This window comes from Schistosoma mansoni, assembly GCF_000237925.1.
Source record: "Schistosoma mansoni, WGS project CABG00000000 data, supercontig 0387, strain Puerto Rico, whole genome shotgun sequence".
In the NCBI taxonomy this organism is placed as follows: domain Eukaryota; kingdom Metazoa; phylum Platyhelminthes; class Trematoda; order Strigeidida; family Schistosomatidae; genus Schistosoma; species Schistosoma mansoni.
The window spans coordinates 3,342-30,655 of NW_017386229.1; the positions used below are offsets into that span (position 1 = coordinate 3,342).

The window sequence follows — 27,314 nt, forward strand, 5'->3', positions numbered from 1 at the left end:
GGATATGTTGATTGATGTTGTCTGATATCTATCTATGTATCTGTTGGCTGTGTGAATGAATAATGAGTGATATGTAGAGACTGGAGTGTAGTGTAGTTGATCAGTGTATGTGGTCGTTGCATTGAATGGATATGTGGATGAGTTATTGGTGGTTGTGATGCCAAATAATTGTCAGTGTGAATGAATGCGGTAATTTGTGTAGTTTGAGTGAGTGAGTGAGTGAGTGAGTGATTGAGTGAATGAATATTGATTGGGTATGTTGACGAGTAGTAGTAATTGGTTGAGTATTAGGTGTGAGTGTGTGTAGTGTTGATGTGCAGTTTGAGTGTATGTGTAGTTGCCGGCGACCATACCACGTTGAAAGCACCGGTTCTCGTCCGATCACCGCAGTTAAGCAACGTTGGGCCCGGTCAGTACTTGCATGGGTGACCGGCTGGGAATACCGGGTGTCGCCGGCTTTTAACAACCAAACAACCCATAACCCACACCCACAACCACCACCACCCCAACACACAGACACATTCTATTTCTATATCAAGCCTCAACAACAACAACAACAACCAATTATACTACTACTACTTATCCTACCACTACAACTTCCATCAATCCCACCGACCAAAACTACATACACTACCATTATACACATTGTTCCCATTCACATCAATTCATTATTATGCCCACACACTATCTCACAAACACTTGATCAACTCAACTATCATCACTATCCAACACACTGTCAGTCTATTTCTTCTCACCTCAACTCACCTCACCTCACCTCACCTCACATCACATCATATCACATCACCTCACCTCACATCACATCACATCACATCACCTCTACACCATACAACCAGACCACATGAAACACATCCAACCACACACTGTCTCTATCAACACAACCAACCAGTCATATGGAGGACAGTCAAACATTAGCATACACCAATCACACACAGTCACAATATCACGTGCACATCCACAACCAGATACACGAACAAACACATAGTCGTCAAGTAAACATATCACCACCGACCACCACAACAGACATGTACACCACGTTCAATCTGTTCATGATGACTAGTGGAAAAGTGCAATGACGACTAATGGACAATGAGAATTTGCATTGGACTGCAGTTCTGCCTGAATGAAGAAGCAATCTGGTGATCAGACAGACACTGGATTCAGTCGGATATGTTGATTGATGTTGTCTGATATCTATCTATGTATCTGTTGGCTGTGTGAATGAATAATGAGTGATATGTAGAGACTGGAGTGTAGTGTAGTTGATCAGTGTATGTGGTCGTTGCATTGAATGGATATGTGGATGAGTTATTGGTGGTTGTGATGCCAAATAATTGTCAGTGTGAATGAATGCGGTAATTTGTGTAGTTTGAGTGAGTGAATGAGTGAGTGAGTGAGTGAGTGATTGAGTGAATGAATATTGATTGGGTATGTTGACGAGTAGTAGTAATTGGTTGAGTATTAGGTGTGAGTGTGTGTAGTGTTGATGTGCAGTTTGAGTGTATGTGTAGTTGCCGGCGACCATACCACGTTGAAAGCACCGGTTCTCGTCCGATCACCGCAGTTAAGCAACGTTGGGCCCGGTCAGTACTTGCATGGGTGACCGGCTGGGAATACCGGGTGTCGCCGGCTTTTAACAACCAAACAACCCATAACCCACACCCACAACCACCACCACCCCAACACACAGACACATTCTATTTCTATATCAAGCCTCAACAACAACAACAACAACAACAACCTATTATACTACTACTTATCCTACCACTACAACTTCCATCAATCCCACCGACCAAAACTACATACACTACCATTATACACATTGTTCCCATTCACATCAATTCATTATTATGCCCACACACTATCTCACAAACACTTGATCAACTCAACTATCATCACTATCCAACACACTGTCAGTCTATTTCTTCTCACCTCAACTCACATCACATCACATCACCTCACCTCACATCACCTCACATCACCTCACCTCTACACCATACAACCAGACCACATGAAACACATCCAACCACACACTGTCTCTATCAACACAACCAACCAGTCATATGGAGGACAGTCAAACATTAGCATACACCAATCACACACAGTCACAATATCACGTGCACATCCACAACCAGATACACGAACAAACACATAGTCGTCAAGTAAACATATCACCACCGACCACCACAACAGACATGTACACCACGTTCAATCTGTTCATGATGACTAGTGGAAAAGTGCAATGACGACTAATGGACAATGAGAATTTGCATTGGACTGCAGTTCTGCCTGAATGAAGAAGCAATCTGGTGATCAGACAGACACTGGATTCAGTCGGATATGTTGATTGATGTTGTCTGATATCTATCTATGTATCTGTTGGCTGTGTGAATGAATAATGAGTGATATGTAGAGACTGGAGTGTAGTGTAGTTGATCAGTGTATGTGGTCGTTGCATTGAATGGATATGTGGATGAGTTATTGGTGGTTGTGATGCCAAATAATTGTCAGTGTGAATGAATGCGGTAATTTGTGTAGTTTGAGTGAGTGAATGAGTGAGTGAGTGAGTGAGTGAGTGATTGAGTGAATGAATATTGATTGGGTATGTTGACGAGTAGTAGTAATTGGTTGAGTATTAGGTGTGAGTGTGTGTAGTGTTGATGTGCAGTTTGAGTGTATGTGTAGTTGCCGGCGACCATACCACGTTGAAAGCACCGGTTCTCGTCCGATCACCGCAGTTAAGCAACGTTGGGCCCGGTCAGTACTTGCATGGGTGACCGGCTGGGAATACCGGGTGTCGCCGGCTTTTAACAACCAAACAACCCATAACCCACACCCACAACCACCACCACCCCAACACACAGACACATTCTATTTCTATCTCAAGCCTCAACAACAACAACAACAACAACCAATTATACTACTACTTATCCTACCACTACAACTTCCATCAATCCCACCGACCAAAACTACATACACTACCATTATACACATTGTTCCCATTCACATCAATTCATTATTATGCCCACACACTATCTCACAAACACTTGATCAACTCAACTATCATCACTATCCAACACACTGTCAGTCGATTTCTTCTCACCTCAACTCACCTCACCTCACCTCACCTCACATCACATCACATCACCTCACCTCACATCACCTCTACACCATACAACCAGACTACATTAAACACATCCAACCACACACTGTCTCTATCAACACAACCAACCAGTCATATGGAGGACAGTCAAACATTAGCATACACCAATCACACACAGTCACAATATCACGTGCACATCCACAACCAGATACACGAACAAACACATAGTCGTCAAGTAAACATATCACCACCGACCACCACAACAGACATGTACACCACGTTCAATCTGTTCATGATGACTAGTGGAAAAGTGCAATGACGACTAATGGACAATGAGAATTTGCATTGGACTGCAGTTCTGCCTGAATGAAGAAGCAATCTGGTGATCAGACAGACACTGGATTCAGTCGGATATGTTGATTGATGTTGTCTGATATCTATCTATGTATCTGTTGGCTGTGTGAATGAATAATGAGTGATATGTAGAGACTGGAGTGTAGTGTAGTTGATCAGTGTATGTGGTCGTTGCATTGAATGGATATGTGGATGAGTTATTGGTGGTTGTGATGCCAAATAATTGTCAGTGTGAATGAATGCGGTAATTTGTGTAGTTTGAGTGAGTGAGTGAGTGAGTGAGTGATTGAGTGAATGAATATTGATTGGGTATGTTGACGAGTAGTAGTAATTGGTTGAGTATTAGGTGTGAGTGTGTGTAGTGTTGATGTGCAGTTTGAGTGTATGTGTAGTTGCCGGCGACCATACCACGTTGAAAGCACCGGTTCTCGTCCGATCACCGCAGTTAAGCAACGTTGGGCCCGGTCAGTACTTGCATGGGTGACCGGCTGGGAATACCGGGTGTCGCCGGCTTTTAACAACCAAACAACCCATAACCCACACCCACAACCACCACCACCCCAACACACAGACACATTCTATTTCTATCTCAAGCCTCAACAACAACAACAACCTATTATACTACTACTTATCCTACCACTACAACTTCCATCAATCCCACCGACCAAAACTACCAAAACTACATACACTACCATTATACACATTGTTCCCATTCACATCAATTCATTATTATGCCCACACACTATCTCACAAACACTTGATCAACTCAACTATCATCACTATCCAACACACTGTCAGTCTATTTCTTCTCACCTCAACTCACCTCACCTCACCTCACATCACATCACATCACATCACCTCTACACCATACAACCAGACCACATGAAACACATCCAACCACACACTGTCTCTATCAACACAACCAACCAGTCATATGGAGGACAGTCAAACATTAGCATACACCAATCACACACAGTCACAATATCACGTGCACATCCACAACCAGATACACGAATAAACACATAGTCGTCAAGTAAACATATCACCACCGACCACCACAACAGACATGTACACCACGTTCAATCTGTTCATGATGACTAGTGGAAAAGTGCAATGACGACTAATGGACAATGAGAATTTGCATTGGACTGCAGTTCTGCCTGAATGAAGAAGCAATCTGGTGATCAGACAGACACTGGATTCAGTCGGATATGTTGATTGATGTTGTCTGATATCTATCTATGTATCTGTTGGCTGTGTGAATGAATAATGAGTGATATGTAGAGACTGGAGTGTAGTGTAGTTGATCAGTGTATGTGGTCGTTGCATTGAATGGATATGTGGATGAGTTATTGGTGGTTGTGATGCCAAATAATTGTCAGTGTGAATGAATGCGGTAATTTGTGTAGTTTGAGTGAGTGAGTGAGTGAGTGAGTGATTGAGTGAATGAATGAATATTGATTGGGTATGTTGACGAGTAGTAGTAATTGGTTGAGTATTAGGTGTGAGTGTGTGTAGTGTTGATGTGCAGTTTGAGTGTATGTGTAGTTGGCGGCGACCATACCACGTTGAAAGCACCGGTTCTCGTCCGATCACCGCAGTTAAGCAACGTTGGACACGGTCAGTACTTGCATGGGTGACCGGCTGGGAATACCGGGTGTCGCCGGCTTTTAACAACCAAACAACCCATAACCCACACCCACAACCACCACCACCCCAACACACAGACACATTCTATTTCTATCCTCAACAACAACAACAACAACCAATTATACTACTACTTATCCTACCACTACAACTTCCATCAATCCCACCGACCAAAACTACATACACTACCATTATACACATTGTTCCCATTCACATCAATTCATTATTATGCCCACACACTATCTCACAAACACTTGATCAACTCAACTATCATCACTATCCAACACACTGTCAGTCTATTTCACCTCACCTCACCTCACCTCACATCACCTCACATCACATCACCTCACCTCACATCACCTCACCTCTACACCATACAACCAGACCACATGAAACACATCCAACCACACACTGTCTCTATCAACACAACCAACCAGTCATATGGAGGACAGTCAAACATTAGCATACACCAATCACACACAGTCACAATATCACGTGCACATCCACAACCAGATACACGAACAAACACATAGTCGTCAAGTAAACATATCACCACCGACCACCACAACAGACATGTACACCACGTTCAATCTGTTCATGATGACTAGTGGAAAAGTGCAATGACGACTAATGGACAATGAGAATTTGCATTGGACTGCAGTTCTGCCTGAATGAAGAAGCAATCTGGTGATCAGACAGACACTGGATTCAGTCGGATATGTTGATTGATGTTGTCTGATATCTATCTATGTATCTGTTGGCTGTGTGAATGAATAATGAGTGATATGTAGAGACTGGAGTGTAGTGTAGTTGATCAGTGTATGTGGTCGTTGCATTGAATGGATATGTGGATGAGTTATTGGTGGTTGTGATGCCAAATAATTGTCAGTGTGAATGAATGCGGTAATTTGTGTAGTTTGAGTGAGTGAATGAGTGAGTGAGTGAGTGAGTGATTGAGTGAATGAATATTGATTGGGTATGTTGACGAGTAGTAGTAATTGGTTGAGTATTAGGTGTGAGTGTGTGTAGTGTTGATGTGCAGTTTGAGTGTATGTGTAGTTGCCGGCGACCATACCACGTTGAAAGCACCGGTTCTCGTCCGATCACCGCAGTTAAGCAACGTTGGGCCCGGTCAGTACTTGCATGGGTGACCGGCTGGGAATACCGGGTGTCGCCGGCTTTTAACAACCAAACAACCCATAACCCACACCCACAACCACCACCACCCCAACACACAGACACATTCTATTTCTATCTCAAGCCTCAACAACAACAACAACAACAACAACCAATTATACTACTACTTATCCTACCACTACAACTTCCATCAATCCCACCGACCAAAACTACATACACTACCATTATACACATTGTTCCCATTCACATCAATTCATTATTATGCCCACACACTATCTCACAAACACTTGATCAACTCAACTATCATCACTATCCAACACACTGTCAGTCTATTTCTTCTCACCTCAACTCACCTCACCTCACATTACATCACATCACCTCACCTCACATCACATCACATCACCTCTACACCATACAACCAGACCACATGAAATACATCCAACCACACACTGTCTCTATCAACACAACCAACCAGTCATATGGAGGACAGTCAAACATTAGCATACACCAATCACACACAGTCACAATATCACGTGCACATCCACAACCAGATACACGAACAAACACATAGTCGTCAAGTAAACATATCACCACCGACCACCACAACAGACATGTACACCACGTTCAATCTGTTCATGATGACTAGTGGAAAAGTGCAATGACGACTAATGGACAATGAGAATTTGCATTGGACTGCAGTTCTGCCTGAATGAAGAAGCAATCTGGTGATCAGACAGACACTGGATTCAGTCGGATATGTTGATTGATGTTGTCTGATATCTATCTATGTATCTGTTGGCTGTGTGAATGAATAATGAGTGATATGTAGAGACTGGAGTGTAGTGTAGTTGATCAGTGTATGTGGTCGTTGCATTGAATGGATATGTGGATGAGTTATTGGTGGTTGTGATGCCAAATAATTGTCAGTGTGAATGAATGCGGTAATTTGTGTAGTTTGAGTGAGTGAGTGAATGAGTGAGTGAGTGAGTGAGTGATTGAGTGAATGAATATTGATTGGGTATGTTGACGAGTAGTAGTAATTGGTTGAGTATTAGGTGTGAGTGTGTGTAGTGTTGATGTGCAGTTTGAGTGTATGTGTAGTTGCCGGCGACCATACCACGTTGAAAGCACCGGTTCTCGTCCGATCACCGCAGTTAAGCAACGTTGGACACGGTCAGTACTTGCATGGGTGACCGGCTGGGAATACCGGGTGTCGCCGGCTTTTAACAACCAAACAACCCATAACCCACACCCACAACCACCACCACCCCAACACACAGACACATTCTATTTCTATCTCAACAACAACAACAACAACCAATTATACTACTACTTATCCTACCACTACAACTTCCATCAATCCCACCGACCAAAACTACATACACTACCATTATACACATTGTTCCCATTCACATCAATTCATTATTATGCCCACACACTATCTCACAAACACTTGATCAACTCAACTATCATCACTATCCAACACACTGTCAGTCTATTTCACCACACCTCACCTCACATCACATCACATCACCTCACCTCACATCATCTCACATCACCTCACCTCTACACCATACAACCAGACCACATGAAACACATCCAACCACACACTGTCTCTATCAACACAACCAACCAGTCATATGGAGGACAGTCAAACATTAGCATACACCAATCACACACAGTCACAATATCACGTGCACATCCACAACCAGATACACGAACAAACACATAGTCGTCAAGTAAACATATCACCACCGACCACCACAACAGACATGTACACCACGTTCAATCTGTTCATGATGACTAGTGGAAAAGTGCAATGACGACTAATGGACAATGAGAATTTGCATTGGACTGCAGTTCTGCCTGAATGAAGAAGCAATCTGGTGATCAGACAGACACTGGATTCAGTCGGATATGTTGATTGATGTTGTCTGATATCTATCTATGTATCTGTTGGCTGTGTGAATGAATAATGAGTGATATGTAGAGACTGGAGTGTAGTGTAGTTGATCAGTGTATGTGGTCGTTGCATTGAATGGATATGTGGATGAGTTATTGGTGGTTGTGATGCCAAATAATTGTCAGTGTGAATGAATGCGGTAATTTGTGTAGTTTGAGTGAGTGAATGAGTGAGTGAGTGAGTGAGTGATTGAGTGAATGAATATTGATTGGGTATGTTGACGAGTAGTAGTAATTGGTTGAGTATTAGGTGTGAGTGTGTGTAGTGTTGATGTGCAGTTTGAGTGTATGTGTAGTTGCCGGCGACCATACCACGTTGAAAGCACCGGTTCTCGTCCGATCACCGCAGTTAAGCAACGTTGGACCCAGCCAGTACTTGCATGGGTGACCGGCTGGGAATACCGGGTGTCGCCGGCTTTTAACAACCAAACAACCCATAACCCACACCCACAACCACCACCACCCCAACACACAGACACATTCTATTTCTATCTCAAGCCTCAACAACAACAACAACAACAACCTATTATACTACTACTTATCCTACCACTACAACTTCCATCAATCCCACCGACCAAAACTACATACACTACCATTATACACATTGTTCCCATTCACATCAATTCATTATTATGCCCACACACTATCTCACAAACACTTGATCAACTCAACTATCATCACTATCCAACACACTGTCAGTCTATTTCTTCTCACCTCAACTCACCTCACCTCACCTCACATCACATCACATCACATCACCTCACCTCACATCACATCACCTCTACACCATACAACCAGACCACATGAAACACATCCAACCACACACTGTCTCTATCAACACAACCAACCAGTCATATGGAGGACAGTCAAACATTAGCATACACCAATCACACACAGTCACAATATCACGTGCACATCCACAACCAGATACACGAACAAACACATAGTCGTCAAGTAAACATATCACCACCGACCACCACAACAGACATGTACACCACGTTCAATCTGTTCATGATGACTAGTGGAAAAGTGCAATGACGACTAATGGACAATGAGAATTTGCATTGGACTGCAGTTCTGCCTGAATGAAGAAGCAATCTGGTGATCAGACAGACACTGGATTCAGTCGGATATGTTGATTGATGTTGTCTGATATCTATCTATGTATCTGTTGGCTGTGTGAATGAATAATGAGTGATATGTAGAGACTGGAGTGTAGTGTAGTTGATCAGTGTATGTGGTCGTTGCATTGAATGGATATGTGGATGAGTTATTGGTGGTTGTGATGCCAAATAATTGTCAGTGTGAATGAATGCGGTAATTTGTGTAGTTTGAGTGAGTGAATGAGTGAGTGAGTGAGTGAGTGATTGAGTGAATGAATATTGATTGGGTATGTTGACGAGTAGTAGTAATTGGTTGAGTATTAGGTGTGAGTGTGTGTAGTGTTGATGTGCAGTTTGAGTGTATGTGTAGTTGCCGGCGACCATACCACGTTGAAAGCACCGGTTCTCGTCCGATCACCGCAGTTAAGCAACGTTGGGCCCGGTCAGTACTTGCATGGGTGACCGGCTGGGAATACCGGGTGTCGCCGGCTTTTAACAACCAAACAACCCATAACCCACACCCACAACCACCACCACCCCAACACACAGACACATTCTATTTCTATATCAAGCCTCAACAACAACAACAACAACCAATTATACTACTACTTATCCTACCACTACAACTTCCATCAATCCCACCGACCAAAACTACATACACTACCATTATACACATTGTTCCCATTCACATCAATTCATTATTATGCCCACACACTATCTCACAAACACTTGATCAACTCAACTATCATCACTATCCAACACACTGTCAGTCTATTTCTTCTCACCTCAACTCACCTCACCTCACCTCATATCACATCACATCACCTCACATCACATCACCTCTACACCATACAACCAGACCACATGAAACACATCCAACCACACACTGTCTCTATCAACACAACCAACCAGTCATATGGAGGACAGTCAAACATTAGCATACACCAATCACACACAGTCACAATATCACGTGCACATCCACAACCAGATACACGAACAAACACATAGTCGTCAAGTAAACATATCACCACCGACCACCACAACAGACATGTACACCACGTTCAATCTGTTCATGATGACTAGTGGAAAAGTGCAATGACGACTAATGGACAATGAGAATTTGCATTGGACTGCAGTTCTGCCTGAATGAAGAAGCAATCTGGTGATCAGACAGACACTGGATTCAGTCGGATATGTTGATTGATGTTGTCTGATATCTATCTATGTATCTGTTGGCTGTGTGAATGAATAATGAGTGATATGTAGAGACTGGAGTGTAGTGTAGTTGATCAGTGTATGTGGTCGTTGCATTGAATGGATATGTGGATGAGTTATTGGTGGTTGTGATGCCAAATAATTGTCAGTGTGAATGAATGCGGTAATTTGTGTAGTTTGAGTGAGTGAGTGAGTGAGTGAGTGATTGAGTGAATGAATATTGATTGGGTATGTTGACGAGTAGTAGTAATTGGTTGAGTATTAGGTGTGAGTGTGTGTAGTGTTGATGTGCAGTTTGAGTGTATGTGTAGTTGGCGGCGACCATACCACGTTGAAAGCACCGGTTCTCGTCCGATCACCGCAGTTAAGCAACGTTGGACCCGGTCAGTACTTGCATGGGTGACCGGCTGGGAATACCGGGTGTCGCCGGCTTTTAACAACCAAACAACCCATAACCCACACCCACAACCACCACCACCCCAACACACAGACACATTCTATTTCTATCTCAACAACAACAACAACAACCAATTATACTACTACTTATCCTACCACTACAACTTCCATCAATCCCACCGACCAAAACTACATACACTACCATTATACACATTGTTCCCATTCACATCAATTCATTATTATGCCCACACACTATCTCACAAACACTTGATCAACTCAACTATCATCACTATCCAACACACTGTCAGTCTATTTCACCACACCTCACCTCACATCACATCACATCACCTCACCTCACATCACCTCACATCACATCACCTCTACACCATACAACCAGACCACATGAAACACATCCAACCACACACTGTCTCTATCAACACAACCAACCAGTCATATGGAGGACAGTCAAACATTAGCATACACTAATCACACACAGTCACAATATCACGTGCACATCCACAACCAGATACACGAACAAACACATAGTCGTCAAGTAAACATATCACCACCGACCACCACAACAGACATGTACACCACGTTCAATCTGTTCATGATGACTAGTGGAAAAGTGCAATGACGACTAATGGACAATGAGAATTTGCATTGGACTGCAGTTCTGCCTGAATGAAGAAGCAATCTGGTGATCAGACAGACACTGGATTCAGTCGGATATGTTGATTGATGTTGTCTGATATCTATCTATGTATCTGTTGGCTGTGTGAATGAATAATGAGTGATATGTAGAGACTGGAGTGTAGTGTAGTTGATCAGTGTATGTGGTCGTTGCATTGAATGGATATGTGGATGAGTTATTGGTGGTTGTGATGCCAAATAATTGTCAGTGTGAATGAATGCGGTAATTTGTGTAGTTTGAGTGAGTGAGTGAGTGAGTGAGTGATTGAGTGAATGAATATTGATTGGGTATGTTGACGAGTAGTAGTAATTGGTTGAGTATTAGGTGTGAGTGTGTGTAGTGTTGATGTGCAGTTTGAGTGTATGTGTAGTTGGCGGCGACCATACCACGTTGAAAGCACCGGTTCTCGTCCGATCACCGCAGTTAAGCAACGTTGGACCCGGTCAGTACTTGCATGGGTGACCGGCTGGGAATACCGGGTGTCGCCGGCTTTTAACAACCAAACAACCCATAACCCACACCCACAACCACCACCACCCCAACACACAGACACATTCTATTTCTATCTCAAGCCTCAACAACAACCTATTATACTACTACTTATCCTACCACTACAACTTCCATCAATCCCACCGACCAAAACTACATACACTACCATTATACACATTGTTCCCATTCACATCAATTCATTATTATGCCCACACACTATCTCACAAACACTTGATCAACTCAACTATCATCACTATCCAACACACTGTCAGTCTATTTCACCACACCTCACCTCACATCACATCACATCACCTCACCTCACATCACCTCACATCACCTCACCTCTACACCATACAACCAGACCACATGAAACACATCCAACCACACACTGTCTCTATCAACACAACCAACCAGTCATATGGAGGACAGTCAAACATTAGCATACACCAATCACACACAGTCACAATATCACGTGCACATCCACAACCAGATACACGAACAAACACATAGTCGTCAAGTAAACATATCACCACCGACCACCACAACAGACATGTACACCACGTTCAATCTGTTCATGATGACTAGTGGAAAAGTGCAATGACGACTAATGGACAATGAGAATTTGCATTGGACTGCAGTTCTGCCTGAATGAAGAAGCAATCTGGTGATCAGACAGACACTGGATTCAGTCGGATATGTTGATTGATGTTGTCTGATATCTATCTATGTATCTGTTGGCTGTGTGAATGAATAATGAGTGATATGTAGAGACTGGAGTGTAGTGTAGTTGATCAGTGTATGTGGTCGTTGCATTGAATGGATATGTGGATGAGTTATTGGTGGTTGTGATGCCAAATAATTGTCAGTGTGAATGAATGCGGTAATTTGTGTAGTTTGAGTGAGTGAATGAGTGAGTGAGTGAGTGAGTGATTGAGTGAATGAATATTGATTGGGTATGTTGACGAGTAGTAGTAATTGGTTGAGTATTAGGTGTGAGTGTGTGTAGTGTTGATGTGCAGTTTGAGTGTATGTGTAGTTGGCGGCGACCATACCACGTTGAAAGCACCGGTTCTCGTCCGATCACCGCAGTTAAGCAACGTTGGACCCGGTCAGTACTTGCATGGGTGACCGGCTGGGAATACCGGGTGTCGCCGGCTTTTAACACCAAACAACCCATAACCACACCCACAACCACAACCACCCCAACACACAGACACATTCTATTTCTATCTCAAGCCTCAACAACAACAACAACCACCAATTATACTACTACTTATCCTACCACTACAACTTCCATCAATCCCACCGACCAAAACTACATACACTACCATTATACACATTGTTCCCATTCACATCAGTTCATTATTATGCCCACACATCTATCTCACAAACACTTGATCAACTCAACTATCATCACTATCCAACACACTGTCAGTCTATTTCACCACACCTCACCTCACATCACATCACATCACCTCAACTCACCTCACATCACATCACATCACCTCACCTCACATCACATCACCTCACATCACATCACCTCTACACCATACAACCAGACCACATGAAACACATCCAACCACACTCTGTCTCTATCAACACAACCAACCAGTCATATGGAGGACAGTCAAACATTAGCATACACCAATCACACACAGTCACAATATCACGTGCACATCCACAACCAGATACACGAACAAACACATAGTCGTCAAGTAAACATATCACCACCGACCACCACAACAGACATGTACACCACGTTCAATCTGTTCATGATGACTAGTGGAAAAGTGCAATGACGACTAATGGACAATGAGAATTTGCATTGGACTGCAGTTCTGCCTGAATGAAGAAGCAATCTGGTGATCAGACAGACACTGGATTCAGTCGGATATGTTGATTGATGTTGTCTGATATCTATCTATGTATCTGTTGGCTGTGTGAATGAATAATGAGTGATATGTAGAGACTGGAGTGTAGTGTAGTTGATCAGTGTATGTGGTCGTTGCATTGAATGGATATGTGGATGAGTTATTGGTGGTTGTGATGCCAAATAATTGTCAGTGTGAATGAATGCGGTAATTTGTGTAGTTTGAGTGAGTGAGTGAGTGAGTGATTGAGTGAATGAATATTGATTGGGTATGTTGACGAGTAGTAGTAATTGGTTGAGTATTAGGTGTGAGTGTGTGTAGTGTTGATGTGCAGTTTGAGTGTATGTGTAGTTGGCGGCGACCATACCACGTTGAAAGCACCGGTTCTCGTCCGATCACCGCAGTTAAGCAACGTTGGACACGGTCAGTACTTGCATGGGTGACCGGCTGGGAATACCGGGTGTCGCCGGCTTTTAACAACCAAACAACCCATAACCCACACCCACAACCACCACCACCCCAACACACAGACACATTCTATTTCTATCTCAACAACAACAACAACAACAACCTATTATACTACTACTTATCCTACCACTACAACTTCCATCAATCCCACCGACCAAAACTACATACACTACCATTATACACATTGTTCCCATTCACATCAATTCATTATTATGCCCACACACTATCTCACAAACACTTGATCAACTCAACTATCATCACTATCCAACACACTGTCAGTCTATTTCACCTCACCTCACATCACATCACATCACCTCACCTCACATCACATCACATCACCTCACATCACATCACCTCACATCACATCACCTCTACACCATACAACCAGACCACATGAAACACATCCAACCACACACTGTCTCTATCAACACAACCAACCAGTCATATGGAGGACAGTCAAACATTAGCATACACCAATCACACACAGTCACAATATCACGTGCACATCCACAACCAGATACACGAACAAACACATAGTCGTCAAGTAAACATATCACCACCGACCACCACAACAGACATGTACACCACGTTCAATCTGTTCATGATGACTAGTGGAAAAGTGCAATGACGACTAATGGACAATGAGAATTTGCATTGGACTGCAGTTCTGCCTGAATGAAGAAGCAATCTGGTGATCAGACAGACACTGGATTCAGTCGGATATGTTGATTGATGTTGTCTGATATCTATCTATGTATCTGTTGGCTGTGTGAATGAATAATGAGTGATATGTAGAGACTGGAGTGTAGTGTAGTTGATCAGTGTATGTGGTCGTTGCATTGAATGGATATGTGGATGAGTTATTGGTGGTTGTGATGCCAAATAATTGTCAGTGTGAATGAATGCGGTAATTTGTGTAGTTTGAGTGAGTGAATGAGTGAGTGAGTGAGTGAGTGAGTGATTGAGTGAATGAATATTGATTGGGTATGTTGACGAGTAGTAGTAATTGGTTGAGTATTAGGTGTGAGTGTGTGTAGTGTTGATGTGCAGTTTGAGTGTATGTGTAGTTGGCGGCGACCATACCACGTTGAAAGCACCGGTTCTCGTCCGATCACCGCAGTTAAGCAACGTTGGGCCCGGTCAGTACTTGCATGGGTGACCGGCTGGGAATACCGGGTGTCGCCGGCTTTTAACAACCAAACAACCCATAACCCACACCCACAACCACCACCACCCCAACACACAGACACATTCTATTTCTATCTCAACAACAACAACAACAACCAATTATACTACTACTTATCCTACCACTACAACTTCCATCAATCCCACCGACCAAAACTACATACACTACCATTATACACATTGTTCCCATTCACATCAATTCATTATTATACCCACACACTATCTCACAAACACTTGATCAACTCAACTATCATCACTATCCAACACACTGTCAGTCTATTTCACCTCACCTCACATCACATCACCTCTACACCATACAACCAGACCACATGAAACACATCCAACCACACTCTGTCTCTATCAACACAACCAACCAGTCATATGGAGGACAGTCAAACATTAGCATACACCAATCACACACAGTCACAATATCACGTGCACATCCACAACCAGATACACGAACAAACACATAGTCGTCAAGTAAACATATCACCACCGACCACCACAACAGACATGTACACCACGTTCAATCTGTTCATGATGACTAGTGGAAAAGTGCAATGACGACTAATGGACAATGAGAATTTGCATTGGACTGCAGTTCTGCCTGAATGAAGAAGCAATCTGGTGATCAGACAGACACTGGATTCAGTCGGATATGTTGATTGATGTTGTCTGATATCTATCTATGTATCTGTTGGCTGTGTGAATGAATAATGAGTGATATGTAGAGACTGGAGTGTAGTGTAGTTGATCAGTGTATGTGGTCGTTGCATTGAATGGATATGTGGATGAGTTATTGGTGGTTGTGATGCCAAATAATTGTCAGTGTGAATGAATGCGGTAATTTGTGTAGTTTGAGTGAGTGAATGAGTGAGTGAGTGAGTGAGTGATTGAGTGAATGAATATTGATTGGGTATGTTGACGAGTAGTAGTAATTGGTTGAGTATTAGGTGTGAGTGTGTGTAGTGTTGATGTGCAGTTTGAGTGTATGTGTAGTTGGCGGCGACCATACCACGTTGAAAGCACCGGTTCTCGTCCGATCACCGCAGTTAAGCAACGTTGGACACGGTCAGTACTTGCATGGGTGACCGGCTGGGAATACCGGGTGTCGCCGGCTTTTAACAACCAAACAACCCATACCCACAACCACCACCACCCCAACACACAGACACATTCTATTTCTATCTCAAGCCTCAACAACAACAACAACAACCAATTATACTACTACTTATCCTACCACTACAACTTCCATCAATCCCACCGACCAAAACTACATACACTACCATTATACACATTGTTCCCATTCACATCAATTCATTATTATGCCCACACACTATCTCACAAACACTTGATCAACTCAACTATCATCACTATCCAACACACTGTCAGTCTATTTCTTCTCACCTCAACTCACCTCACCTCACATCACATTACATCACATCACATCACCTCACCTCACATCACATCACCTCTACACCATACAACCAGACCACATGAAATACATCCAACCACACACTGTCTCTATCAACACAACCAACCAGTCATATGGAGGACAGTCAAACATTAGCATACACCAATCACACACAGTCACAATATCACGTGCACATCCACAACCAGATACACGAACAAACACATAGTCGTCAAGTAAACATATCACCACCGACCACCACAACAGACATGTACACCACGTTCAATCTGTTCATGATGACTAGTGGAAAAGTGCAATGACGACTAATGGACAATGAGAATTTGCATTGGACTGCAGTTCTGCCTGAATGAAGAAGCAATCTGGTGATCAGACAGACACTGGATTCAGTCGGATATGTTGATTGATGTTGTCTGATATCTATCTATGTATCTGTTGGCTGTGTGAATGAATAATGAGTGATATGTAGAGACTGGAGTGTAGTGTAGTTGATCAGTGTATGTGGTCGTTGCATTGAATGGATATGTGGATGAGTTATTGGTGGTTGTGATGCCAAATAATTGTCAGTGTGAATGAATGCGGTAATTTGTGTAGTTTGAGTGAGTGAGTGAGTGAGTGAGTGAGTGAGTGAGTGATTGAGTGAATGAATATTGATTGGGTATGTTGACGAGTAGTAGTAATTGGTTGAGTATTAGGTGTGAGTGTGTGTAGTGTTGATGTGCAGTTTGAGTGTATGTGTAGTTGGCGGCGACCATACCACGTTGAAAGCACCGGTTCTCGTCCGATCACCGCAGTTAAGCAACGTTGGACACGGTCAGTACTTGCATGGGTGACCGGCTGGGAATACCGGGTGTCGCCGGCTTTTAACAACCAAACAACCCATAACCCACACCCACAACCACCACCACCCCAACACACAGACACATTCTATTTCTATCTCAACAACAACAACAACAACCTATTATACTACTACTTATCCTACCACTACAACTTCCATCAATCCCACCGACCAAAACTACATACACTACCATTATACACATTGTTCCCATTCACATCAATTCATTATTATGCCCACACACTATCTCACAAACACTTGATCAACTCAACTATCATCACTATCCAACACACTGTCAGTCTATTTCACCACACCTCACCTCACATCACATCACATCACCTCACCTCACATCACCTCACATCACATCACCTCTACACCATACAACCAGACCACATGAAATACATCCAACCACACACTGTCTCTATCAACACAACCAACCAGTCATATGGAGGACAGTCAAACATTAGCATACACCAATCACACACAGTCACAATATCACGTGCACATCCACAACCAGATACACGAACAAACACATAGTCGTCAAGTAAACATATCACCACCGACCACCACAACAGACATGTACACCACGTTCAATCTGTTCATGATGACTAGTGGAAAAGTGCAATGACGACTAATGGACAATGAGAATTTGCATTGGACTGCAGTTCTGCCTGAATGAAGAAGCAATCTGGTGATCAGACAGACACTGGATTCAGTCGGATATGTTGATTGATGTTGTCTGATATCTATCTATGTATCTGTTGGCTGTGTGAATGAATAATGAGTGATATGTAGAGACTGGAGTGTAGTGTAGTTGATCAGTGTATGTGGTCGTTGCATTGAATGGATATGTGGATGAGTTATTGGTGGTTGTGATGCCAAATAATTGTCAGTGTGAATGAATGCGGTAATTTGTGTAGTTTGAGTGAGTGAGTGATTGAGTGAATGAATATTGATTGGGTATGTTGACGAGTAGTAGTAATTGGTTGAGTATTAGGTGTGAGTGTGTGTAGTGTTGATGTGCAGTTTGAGTGTATGTGTAGTTGGCGGCGACCATACCACGTTGAAAGCACCGGTTCTCGTCCGATCACCGCAGTTAAGCAACGTTGGACACGGTCAGTACTTGCATGGGTGACCGGCTGGGAATACCGGGTGTCGCCGGCTTTTAACAACCAAACAACCCATAACCCACACCCACAACCACCACCACCCCAACACACAGACACATTCTATTTCTATCTCAACAACAACAACAACAACCAATTATACTACTACTTATCCTACCACTACAACTTCCATCAATCCCACCGACCAAAACTACATACACTACCATTATACACATTGTTCCCATTCACATCAATTCATTATTATGCCCACACACTATCTCACAAACACTTGATCAACTCAACTATCATCACTATCCAACACACTGTCAGTCTATTTCACCTCACCTCACATCACATCACATCACCTCACCTCACATCACATCACATCACCTCACATCACATCACATCACTTCACATCACCTCTACACCATACAACCAGACCACATGAAACACATCCAACCACACACTGTCTCTATCAACACAACCAACCAGTCATATGGAGGACAGTCAAACATTAGCATACACCAATCACACACAGTCACAATATCACGTGCACATCCACAACCAGATACACGAACAAACACATAGTCGTCAAGTAAACATATCACCACCGACCACCACAACAGACATGTACACCACGTTCAATCTGTTCATGATGACTAGTGGAAAAGTGCAATGACGACTAATGGACAATGAGAATTTGCATTGGACTGCAGTTCTGCCTGAATGAAGAAGCATCTGGTGATCAGACAGACACTGGATTCAGTCGGATATGTTGATTGATGTTGTCTGATATCTATCTATGTATCTGTTGGCTGTGTGAATGAATAATGAGTGATATGTAGAGACTGGAGTGTAGTGTAGTTGATCAGTGTATGTGGTCGTTGCATTGAATGGATATGTGGATGAGTTATTGGTGGTTGTGATGCCAAATAATTGTCAGTGTGAATGAATGCGGTAATTTGTGTAGTTTGAGTGAGTGAATGAGTGAGTGAGTGAGTGAGTGATTGAGTGAATGAATATTGATTGGGTATGTTGACGAGTAGTAGTAATTGGTTGAGTATTAGGTGTGAGTGTGTGTAGTGTTGATGTGCAGTTTGAGTGTATGTGTAGTTGCCGGCGACCATACCACGTTGAAAGCACCGGTTCTCGTCCGATCACCGCAGTTAAGCAACGTTGGGCCCGGTCAGTACTTGCATGGGTGACCGGCTGGGAATACCGGGTGTCGCCGGCTTTTAACAACCAAACAACCCATAACCCACACCCACAACCACCACCACCCCAACACACAGACACATTCTATTTCTATCTCAAGCCTCAACAACAACAACAACAACAACCAATTATACTACTACTTATCCTACCACTACAACTTCCATCAATCACACCGACCAAAACTACATACACTACCATTATACACATTGTTCCCATTCACATCAATTCATTATTATGCCCACACACTATCTCACAAACACTTGATCAACTCAACTATCATCACTATCCAACACACTGTCAGTCTATTTCTTCTCACCTCAACTCACCTCACCTCACCTCACATCACATCACATCACATCACATCACCTCACCTCACATCACATCACCTCTACACCATACAACCAGACCACATGAAACACATCCAACCACACACTGTCTCTATCAACACAACCAACCAGTCATATGGAGGACAGTCAAACATTAGCATACACCAATCACACACAGTCACAATATCACGTGCACATCCACAACCAGATACACGAACAAACACATAGTCGTCAAGTAAACATATCACCACCGACCACCACAACAGACATGTACACCACGTTCAATCTGTTCATGATGACTAGTGGAAAAGTGCAATGACGACTAATGGACAATGAGAATTTGCATTGGACTGCAGTTCTGCCTGAATGAAGAAGCAATCTGGTGATCAGACAGACACTGGATTCAGTCGGATATGTTGATTGATGTTGTCTGATATCTATCTATGTATCTGTTGGCTGTGTGAATGAATAATGAGTGATATGTAGAGACTGGAGTGTAGTGTAGTTGATCAGTGTATGTGGTCGTTGCATTGAATGGATATGTGGATGAGTTATTGGTGGTTGTGATGCCAAATAATTGTCAGTGTGAATGAATGCGGTAATTTGTGTAGTTTGAGTGAGTGAATGAGTGAGTGAGTGAGTGAGTGATTGAGTGAATGAATATTGATTGGGTATGTTGACGAGTAGTAGTAATTGGTTGAGTATTAGGTGTGAGTGTGTGTAGTGTTGATGTGCAGTTTGAGTGTATGTGTAGTTGCCGGCGACCATACCACGTTGAAAGCACCGGTTCTCGTCCGATCACCGCAGTTAAGCAACGTTGGGCCCGGTCAGTACTTGCATGGGTGACCGGCTGGGAATACCGGGTGTCGCCGGCTTTTAACAACCAAACAACCCATAACCCACACCCACAACCACAACCACCCCAACACACAGACACATTCTATTTCTATCTCAAGCCTCAACAACAACAACAACAACAACCTATTATACTACTACTTATCCTACCACTACAACTTCCATCAATCCCACCGACCAAAACTACATACACTACCATTATACACATTGTTCCCATTCACATCAATTCATTATTATGCCCACACACTATCTCACAAACACTTGATCAACTCAACTATCATCACTATCCAACACACTGTCAGTCTATTTCTTCTCACCTCAACTCACCTCACCTCACCTCACCTCACATCACATCACATCACATCACATCACCTCACCTCACATCACATCACCTCTACACCATACAACCAGACCACATGAAACACATCCAACCACACACTGTCTCTATCAACACAACCAACCAGTCATATGGAGGACAGTCAAACATTAGCATACACCAATCACACACAGTCACAATATCACGTGCACATCCACAACCAGATACACGAACAAACACATAGTCGTCAAGTAAACATATCACCACCGACCACCACAACAGACATGTACACCACGTTCAATCTGTTCATGATGACTAGTGGAAAAGTGCAATGACGACTAATGGACAATGAGAATTTGCATTGGACTGCAGTTCTGCCTGAATGAAGAAGCAATCTGGTGATCAGACAGACACTGGATTCAGTCGGATATGTTGATTGATGTTGTCTGATATCTATCTATGTATCTGTTGGCTGTGTGAATGAATAATGAGTGATATGTAGAGACTGGAGTGTAGTGTAGTTGATCAGTGTATGTGGTCGTTGCATTGAATGGATATGTGGATGAGTTATTGGTGGTTGTGATGCCAAATAATTGTCAGTGTGAATGAATGCGGTAATTTGTGTAGTTTGAGTGAGTGAATGAGTGAGTGAGTGAGTGAGTGAATGAATATTGATTGGGTATGTTGACGAGTAGTAGTAATTGGTTGAGTATTAGGTGTGAGTGTGTGTAGTGTTGATGTGCAGTTTGAGTGTATGTGTAGTTGCCGGCGACCATACCACGTTGAAAGCACCGGTTCTCGTCCGATCACCGCAGTTAAGCAACGTTGGGCCCGGTCAGTACTTGCATGGGTGACCGGCTGGGAATACCGGGTGTCGCCGGCTTTTAACAACCAAACAACCCATAACCCACACCCACAACCACCACCACCCCAACACACAGACACATTCTATTTCTATCTCAAGCCTCAACAACAACAACAACAACAACAACAACCAATTATACTACTACTTATCCTACCACTACAACTTCCATCAATCCCACCGACCAAAACTACATACACTACCATTATACACATTGTTCCCATTCACATCAATTCATTATTATGCCCACACACTATCTCACAAACACTTGATCAACTCAACTATCATCACTATCCAACACACTGTCAGTCTATTTCTTCTCACCTCAACTCACCTCACCTCACCTCACATCACATCACCTCTACACCATACAACCAGACCACATGAAACACATCCAACCACACACTGTCTCTATCAACACAACCAACCAGTCATATGGAGGACAGTCAAACATTAGCATACACCAATCACACACAGTCACAATATCACGTGCACATCCACAACCAGATACACGAACAAACACATAGTCGTCAAGTAAACATATCACCACCGACCACCACAACAGACATGTACACCACGTTCAATCTGTTCATGATGACTAGTGGAAAAGTGCAATGACGACTAATGGACAATGAGAATTTGCATTGGACTGCAGTTCTGCCTGAATGAAGAAGCAATCTGGTGATCAGACAGACACTGGATTCAGTCGGATATGTTGATTGATGTTGTCTGATATCTATCTATGTATCTATTGGCTGTGTGAATGAATAATGAGTGATATGTAGAGACTGGAGTGTAGTGTAGTTGATCAGTGTATGTGGTCGTTGCATTGAATGGATATGTGGATGAGTTATTGGTGGTTGTGATGCCAAATAATTGTCAGTGTGAATGAATGCGGTAATTTGTGTAGTTTGAGTGAGTGAATGAGTGAGTGAGTGAGTGAGTGAATGAATATTGATTGGGTATGTTGACGAGTAGTAGTAATTGGTTGAGTATTAGGTGTGAGTGTGTGTAGTGTTGATGTGCAGTTTGAGTGTATGTGTAGTTGCCGGCGACCATACCACGTTGAAAGCACCGGTTCTCGTCCGATCACCGCAGTTAAGCAACGTCGGGCCCGGTCAGTACTTGCATGGGTGGCCGGCTGGGAATACCGGGTGTCGCCGGCTTTTAACAACCAAACAACCCATAACCCACACCCACAACCACCACCACCCCAACACACAGACACATTCTATTTCTATCTCAAGCCTCAACAACAACAACAACAACCAATTATACTATTACTTATCCTACCACTACAACTTCCATCAATCCCACCGACCAAAACTACATACACTACCATTATACACATTGTTCCCATTCACATCAATTCATTATTATGCCCACACACTATCTCACAAACACTTGATCAACTCAACTATCATCACTATCCAACACACTGTCAGTCTATTTCTTCTCACCTCAACTCACCTCACCTCACCTCACATCACATTACATTACATCACATCACATCACCTCACCTCACATCACATCACATCATACAACCAGACCACATGAAATACATCCAACCACACACTGTCTCTATCAACACAACCAACCAGTCATATGGAGGACAGTCAAACATTAGCATACACCAATCACACACAGTCACAATATCACGTGCACATCCACAACCAGATACACGAACAAACACATAGTCGTCAAGTAAACATATCACCACCGACCACCACAACAGACATGTACACCACGTTCAATCTGTTCATGATGACTAGTGGAAAAGTGCAATGACGACTAATGGACAATGAGAATTTGCATTGGACTGCAGTTCTGCCTGAATGAAGAAGCAATCTGGTGATCAGACAGACACTGGATTCAGTCGGATATGTTGATTGATGTTGTCTGATATCTATCTATGTATCTGTTGGCTGTGTGAATGAATAATGAGTGATATGTAGAGACTGGAGTGTAGTGTAGTTGATCAGTGTATGTGGTCGTTGCATTGAATGGATATGTGGATGAGTTATTGGTGGTTGTGATGCCAAATAATTGTCAGTGTGAATGAATGCGGTAATTTGTGTAGTTTGAGTGAGTGAATGAGTGAGTGAGTGAGTGAGTGATTGAGTGAATGAATATTGATTGGGTATGTTGACGAGTAGTAGTAATTGGTTGAGTATTAGGTGTGAGTGTGTGTAGTGTTGATGTGCAGTTTGAGTGTATGTGTAGTTGCCGGCGACCATAACACGTTGAAAGCACCGGTTCTCGTCCGATCACCGCAGTTAAGCAACGTTGGGCCCGGTCAGTACTTGCATGGGTGACCGGCTGGGAATACCGGGTGTCGCCGGCTTTTAACAACCAAACAACCCATAACCCACACCCACAACCACCACCACCCCAACACACAGACACATTCTATTTCTATCTCAAGCCTCAACAACAACAACAACAACAACAACCAATTATACTACTACTTATCCTACCACTACAACTTCCATCAATCCCACCGACCAAAACTACATACACTACCATTATACACATTGTTCCCATTCACATCAATTCATTATTATGCCCACACACTATCTCACAAACACTTGATCAACTCAACTATCATCACTATCCAACACACTGTCAGTCTATTTCTTCTCACCTCAACTCACCTCACCTCACCTCACCTCACATCACATCACATCACCTCACCTCACATCACCTCACCTCTACACCATACAACCAGACCACATGAAATACATCCAACCACACACTGTCTCTATCAACACAACCAACCAGTCATATGGAGGACAGTCAAACATTAGCATACACCAATCACACACAGTCACAATATCACGTGCACATCCACAACCAGATACACGAACAAACACATAGTCGTCAAGTAAACATATCACCACCGACCACCACAACAGACATGTACACCACGTTCAATCTGTTCATGATGACTAGTGGAAAAGTGCAATGACGACTAATGGACAATGAGAATTTGCATTGGACTGCAGTTCTGCCTGAATGAAGAAGCAATCTGGTGATCAGACAGACACTGGATTCAGTCGGATATGTTGATTGATGTTGTCTGATATCTATCTATGTATCTGTTGGCTGTGTGAATGAATAATGAGTGATATGTAGAGACTGGAGTGTAGTGTAGTTGATCAGTGTATGTGGTCGTTGCATTGAATGGATATGTGGATGAGTTATTGGTGGTTGTGATGCCAAATAATTGTCAGTGTGAATGAATGCGGTAATTTGTGTAGTTTGAGTGAGTGAATGAGTGAGTGAGTGAGTGAGTGAGTGATTGAGTGAATGAATATTGATTGGGTATGTTGACGAGTAGTAGTAATTGGTTGAGTATTAGGTGTGAGTGTGTGTAGTGTTGATGTGCAGTTTGAGTGTATGTGTAGTTGGCGGCGACCATACCACGTTGAAAGCACCGGTTCTCGTCCGATCACCGCAGTTAAGCAACGTTGGACCCAGCCAGTACTTGCATGGGTGACCGGCTGGGAATACCGGGTGTCGCCGGCTTTTAACAACCAAACAACCCATAACCCACACCCACAACCACCACCACCCCAACACACAGACACATTCTATTTCTATCTCAAGCCTCAACAACAACAACAACAACAACCAATTATACTACTACTTATCCTACCACTACAACTTCCATCAATCCCACCGACCAAAACTACATACACTACCATTATACACATTGTTCCCATTCACATCAATTCATTATTATGCCCACACACTATCTCACAAACACTTGATCAACTCAACTATCATCACTATCCAACACACTGTCAGTCTATTTCTTCTCACCTCAACTCACCTCACCTCACATCACATTACATCACATCACATCACCTCACCTCACATCACATCACCTCTACACCATACAACCAGACCACATGAAACACATCCAACCACACACTGTCTCTATCAACACAACCAACCAGTCATATGGAGGACAGTCAAACATTAGCATACACCAATCACACACAGTCACAATATCACGTGCACATCCACAACCAGATACACGAACAAACACATAGTCGTCAAGTAAACATATCACCACCGACCACCACAACAGACATGTACACCACGTTCAATCTGTTCATGATGACTAGTGGAAAAGTGCAATGACGACTAATGGACAATGAGAATTTGCATTGGACTGCAGTTCTGCCTGAATGAAGAAGCAATCTGGTGATCAGACAGACACTGGATTCAGTCGGATATGTTGATTGATGTTGTCTGATATCTATCTATGTATCTGTTGGCTGTGTGAATGAATAATGAGTGATATGTAGAGACTGGAGTGTAGTGTAGTTGATCAGTGTATGTGGTCGTTGCATTGAATGGATATATGGATGAGTTATTGGTGGTTGTGATGCCAAATAATTGTCAGTGTGAATGAATGCGGTAATTTGTGTAGTTTGAGTGAGTGAGTGAGTGAGTGAGTGAGTGAGTGATTGAGTGAATGAATATTGATTGGGTATGTTGACGAGTTGAGTATTAGGTGTGAGTGTGTGTAGTGTTGATGTGCAGTTTGAGTGTATGTGTAGTTGCCGGCGACCATACCACGTTGAAAGCACCGGTTCTCGTCCGATCACCGCAGTTAAGCAACGTTGGGCCCGGTCAGTACTTGCATGGGTGACCGAAGGGGAATACCGGGTGTCGCCGGCTTTTAACAACCAAACAACCCATAACCCACACCCACCT

The 27,314-nt window shown here is 42.9% G+C and overlaps 4 protein-coding genes and 2 non-coding genes across 6 annotated transcripts; 4 read left to right on the plus strand and 2 right to left on the minus strand.

The window, feature by feature from the left end:
• Positions 1 to 1,521: 1,521 nt before the first annotated feature.
• On the plus strand, positions 1,522 to 2,103 carry Smp_205450 (unnamed protein product; the record flags this gene model as incomplete). Its single annotated transcript, XM_018799708.1, has 1 exon — positions 1,522 to 2,103. The coding sequence occupies one exon, from the start codon at positions 1,522 to 1,524 to the stop codon at positions 2,101 to 2,103; it is 582 nt and encodes a 193-aa protein (XP_018647435.1).
• Positions 2,104 to 2,695: 592 nt separating this feature from the next.
• On the plus strand, positions 2,696 to 4,361 carry Smp_205460 (unnamed protein product; the record flags this gene model as incomplete). Its single annotated transcript, XM_018799819.1, has 2 exons — positions 2,696 to 3,214; positions 4,080 to 4,361. The coding sequence occupies 2 exons, from the start codon at positions 2,696 to 2,698 to the stop codon at positions 4,359 to 4,361; spliced, it is 801 nt and encodes a 266-aa protein (XP_018647436.1).
• A 15,767-nt stretch (positions 4,362 to 20,128) lies between these two features.
• Smp_sma.5s-7.1 lies at positions 20,129 to 20,245 on the minus strand. The gene has a single exon (XR_001974632.1). It is a non-coding gene; the product is annotated as a ribosomal RNA (ribosomal RNA).
• Positions 20,246 to 22,478: 2,233 nt separating this feature from the next.
• Smp_205470 (unnamed protein product) lies at positions 22,479 to 22,973 on the plus strand (the record flags this gene model as incomplete). Its single annotated transcript, XM_018799930.1, has 1 exon — positions 22,479 to 22,973. One exon carries the CDS (start codon positions 22,479 to 22,481, stop codon positions 22,971 to 22,973), a length of 495 nt encoding a protein of 164 aa, XP_018647437.1.
• A 661-nt stretch (positions 22,974 to 23,634) lies between these two features.
• On the minus strand, positions 23,635 to 23,751 carry Smp_sma.5s-8.1. The gene has a single exon (XR_001974633.1). It is a non-coding gene; the product is annotated as a ribosomal RNA (ribosomal RNA).
• Positions 23,752 to 25,985: 2,234 nt separating this feature from the next.
• Positions 25,986 to 26,504, plus strand: Smp_205480 (unnamed protein product; the record flags this gene model as incomplete). Its single annotated transcript, XM_018800041.1, has 1 exon — positions 25,986 to 26,504. The coding sequence occupies one exon, from the start codon at positions 25,986 to 25,988 to the stop codon at positions 26,502 to 26,504; it is 519 nt and encodes a 172-aa protein (XP_018647438.1).
• Positions 26,505 to 27,314: the final 810 nt, after the last annotated feature.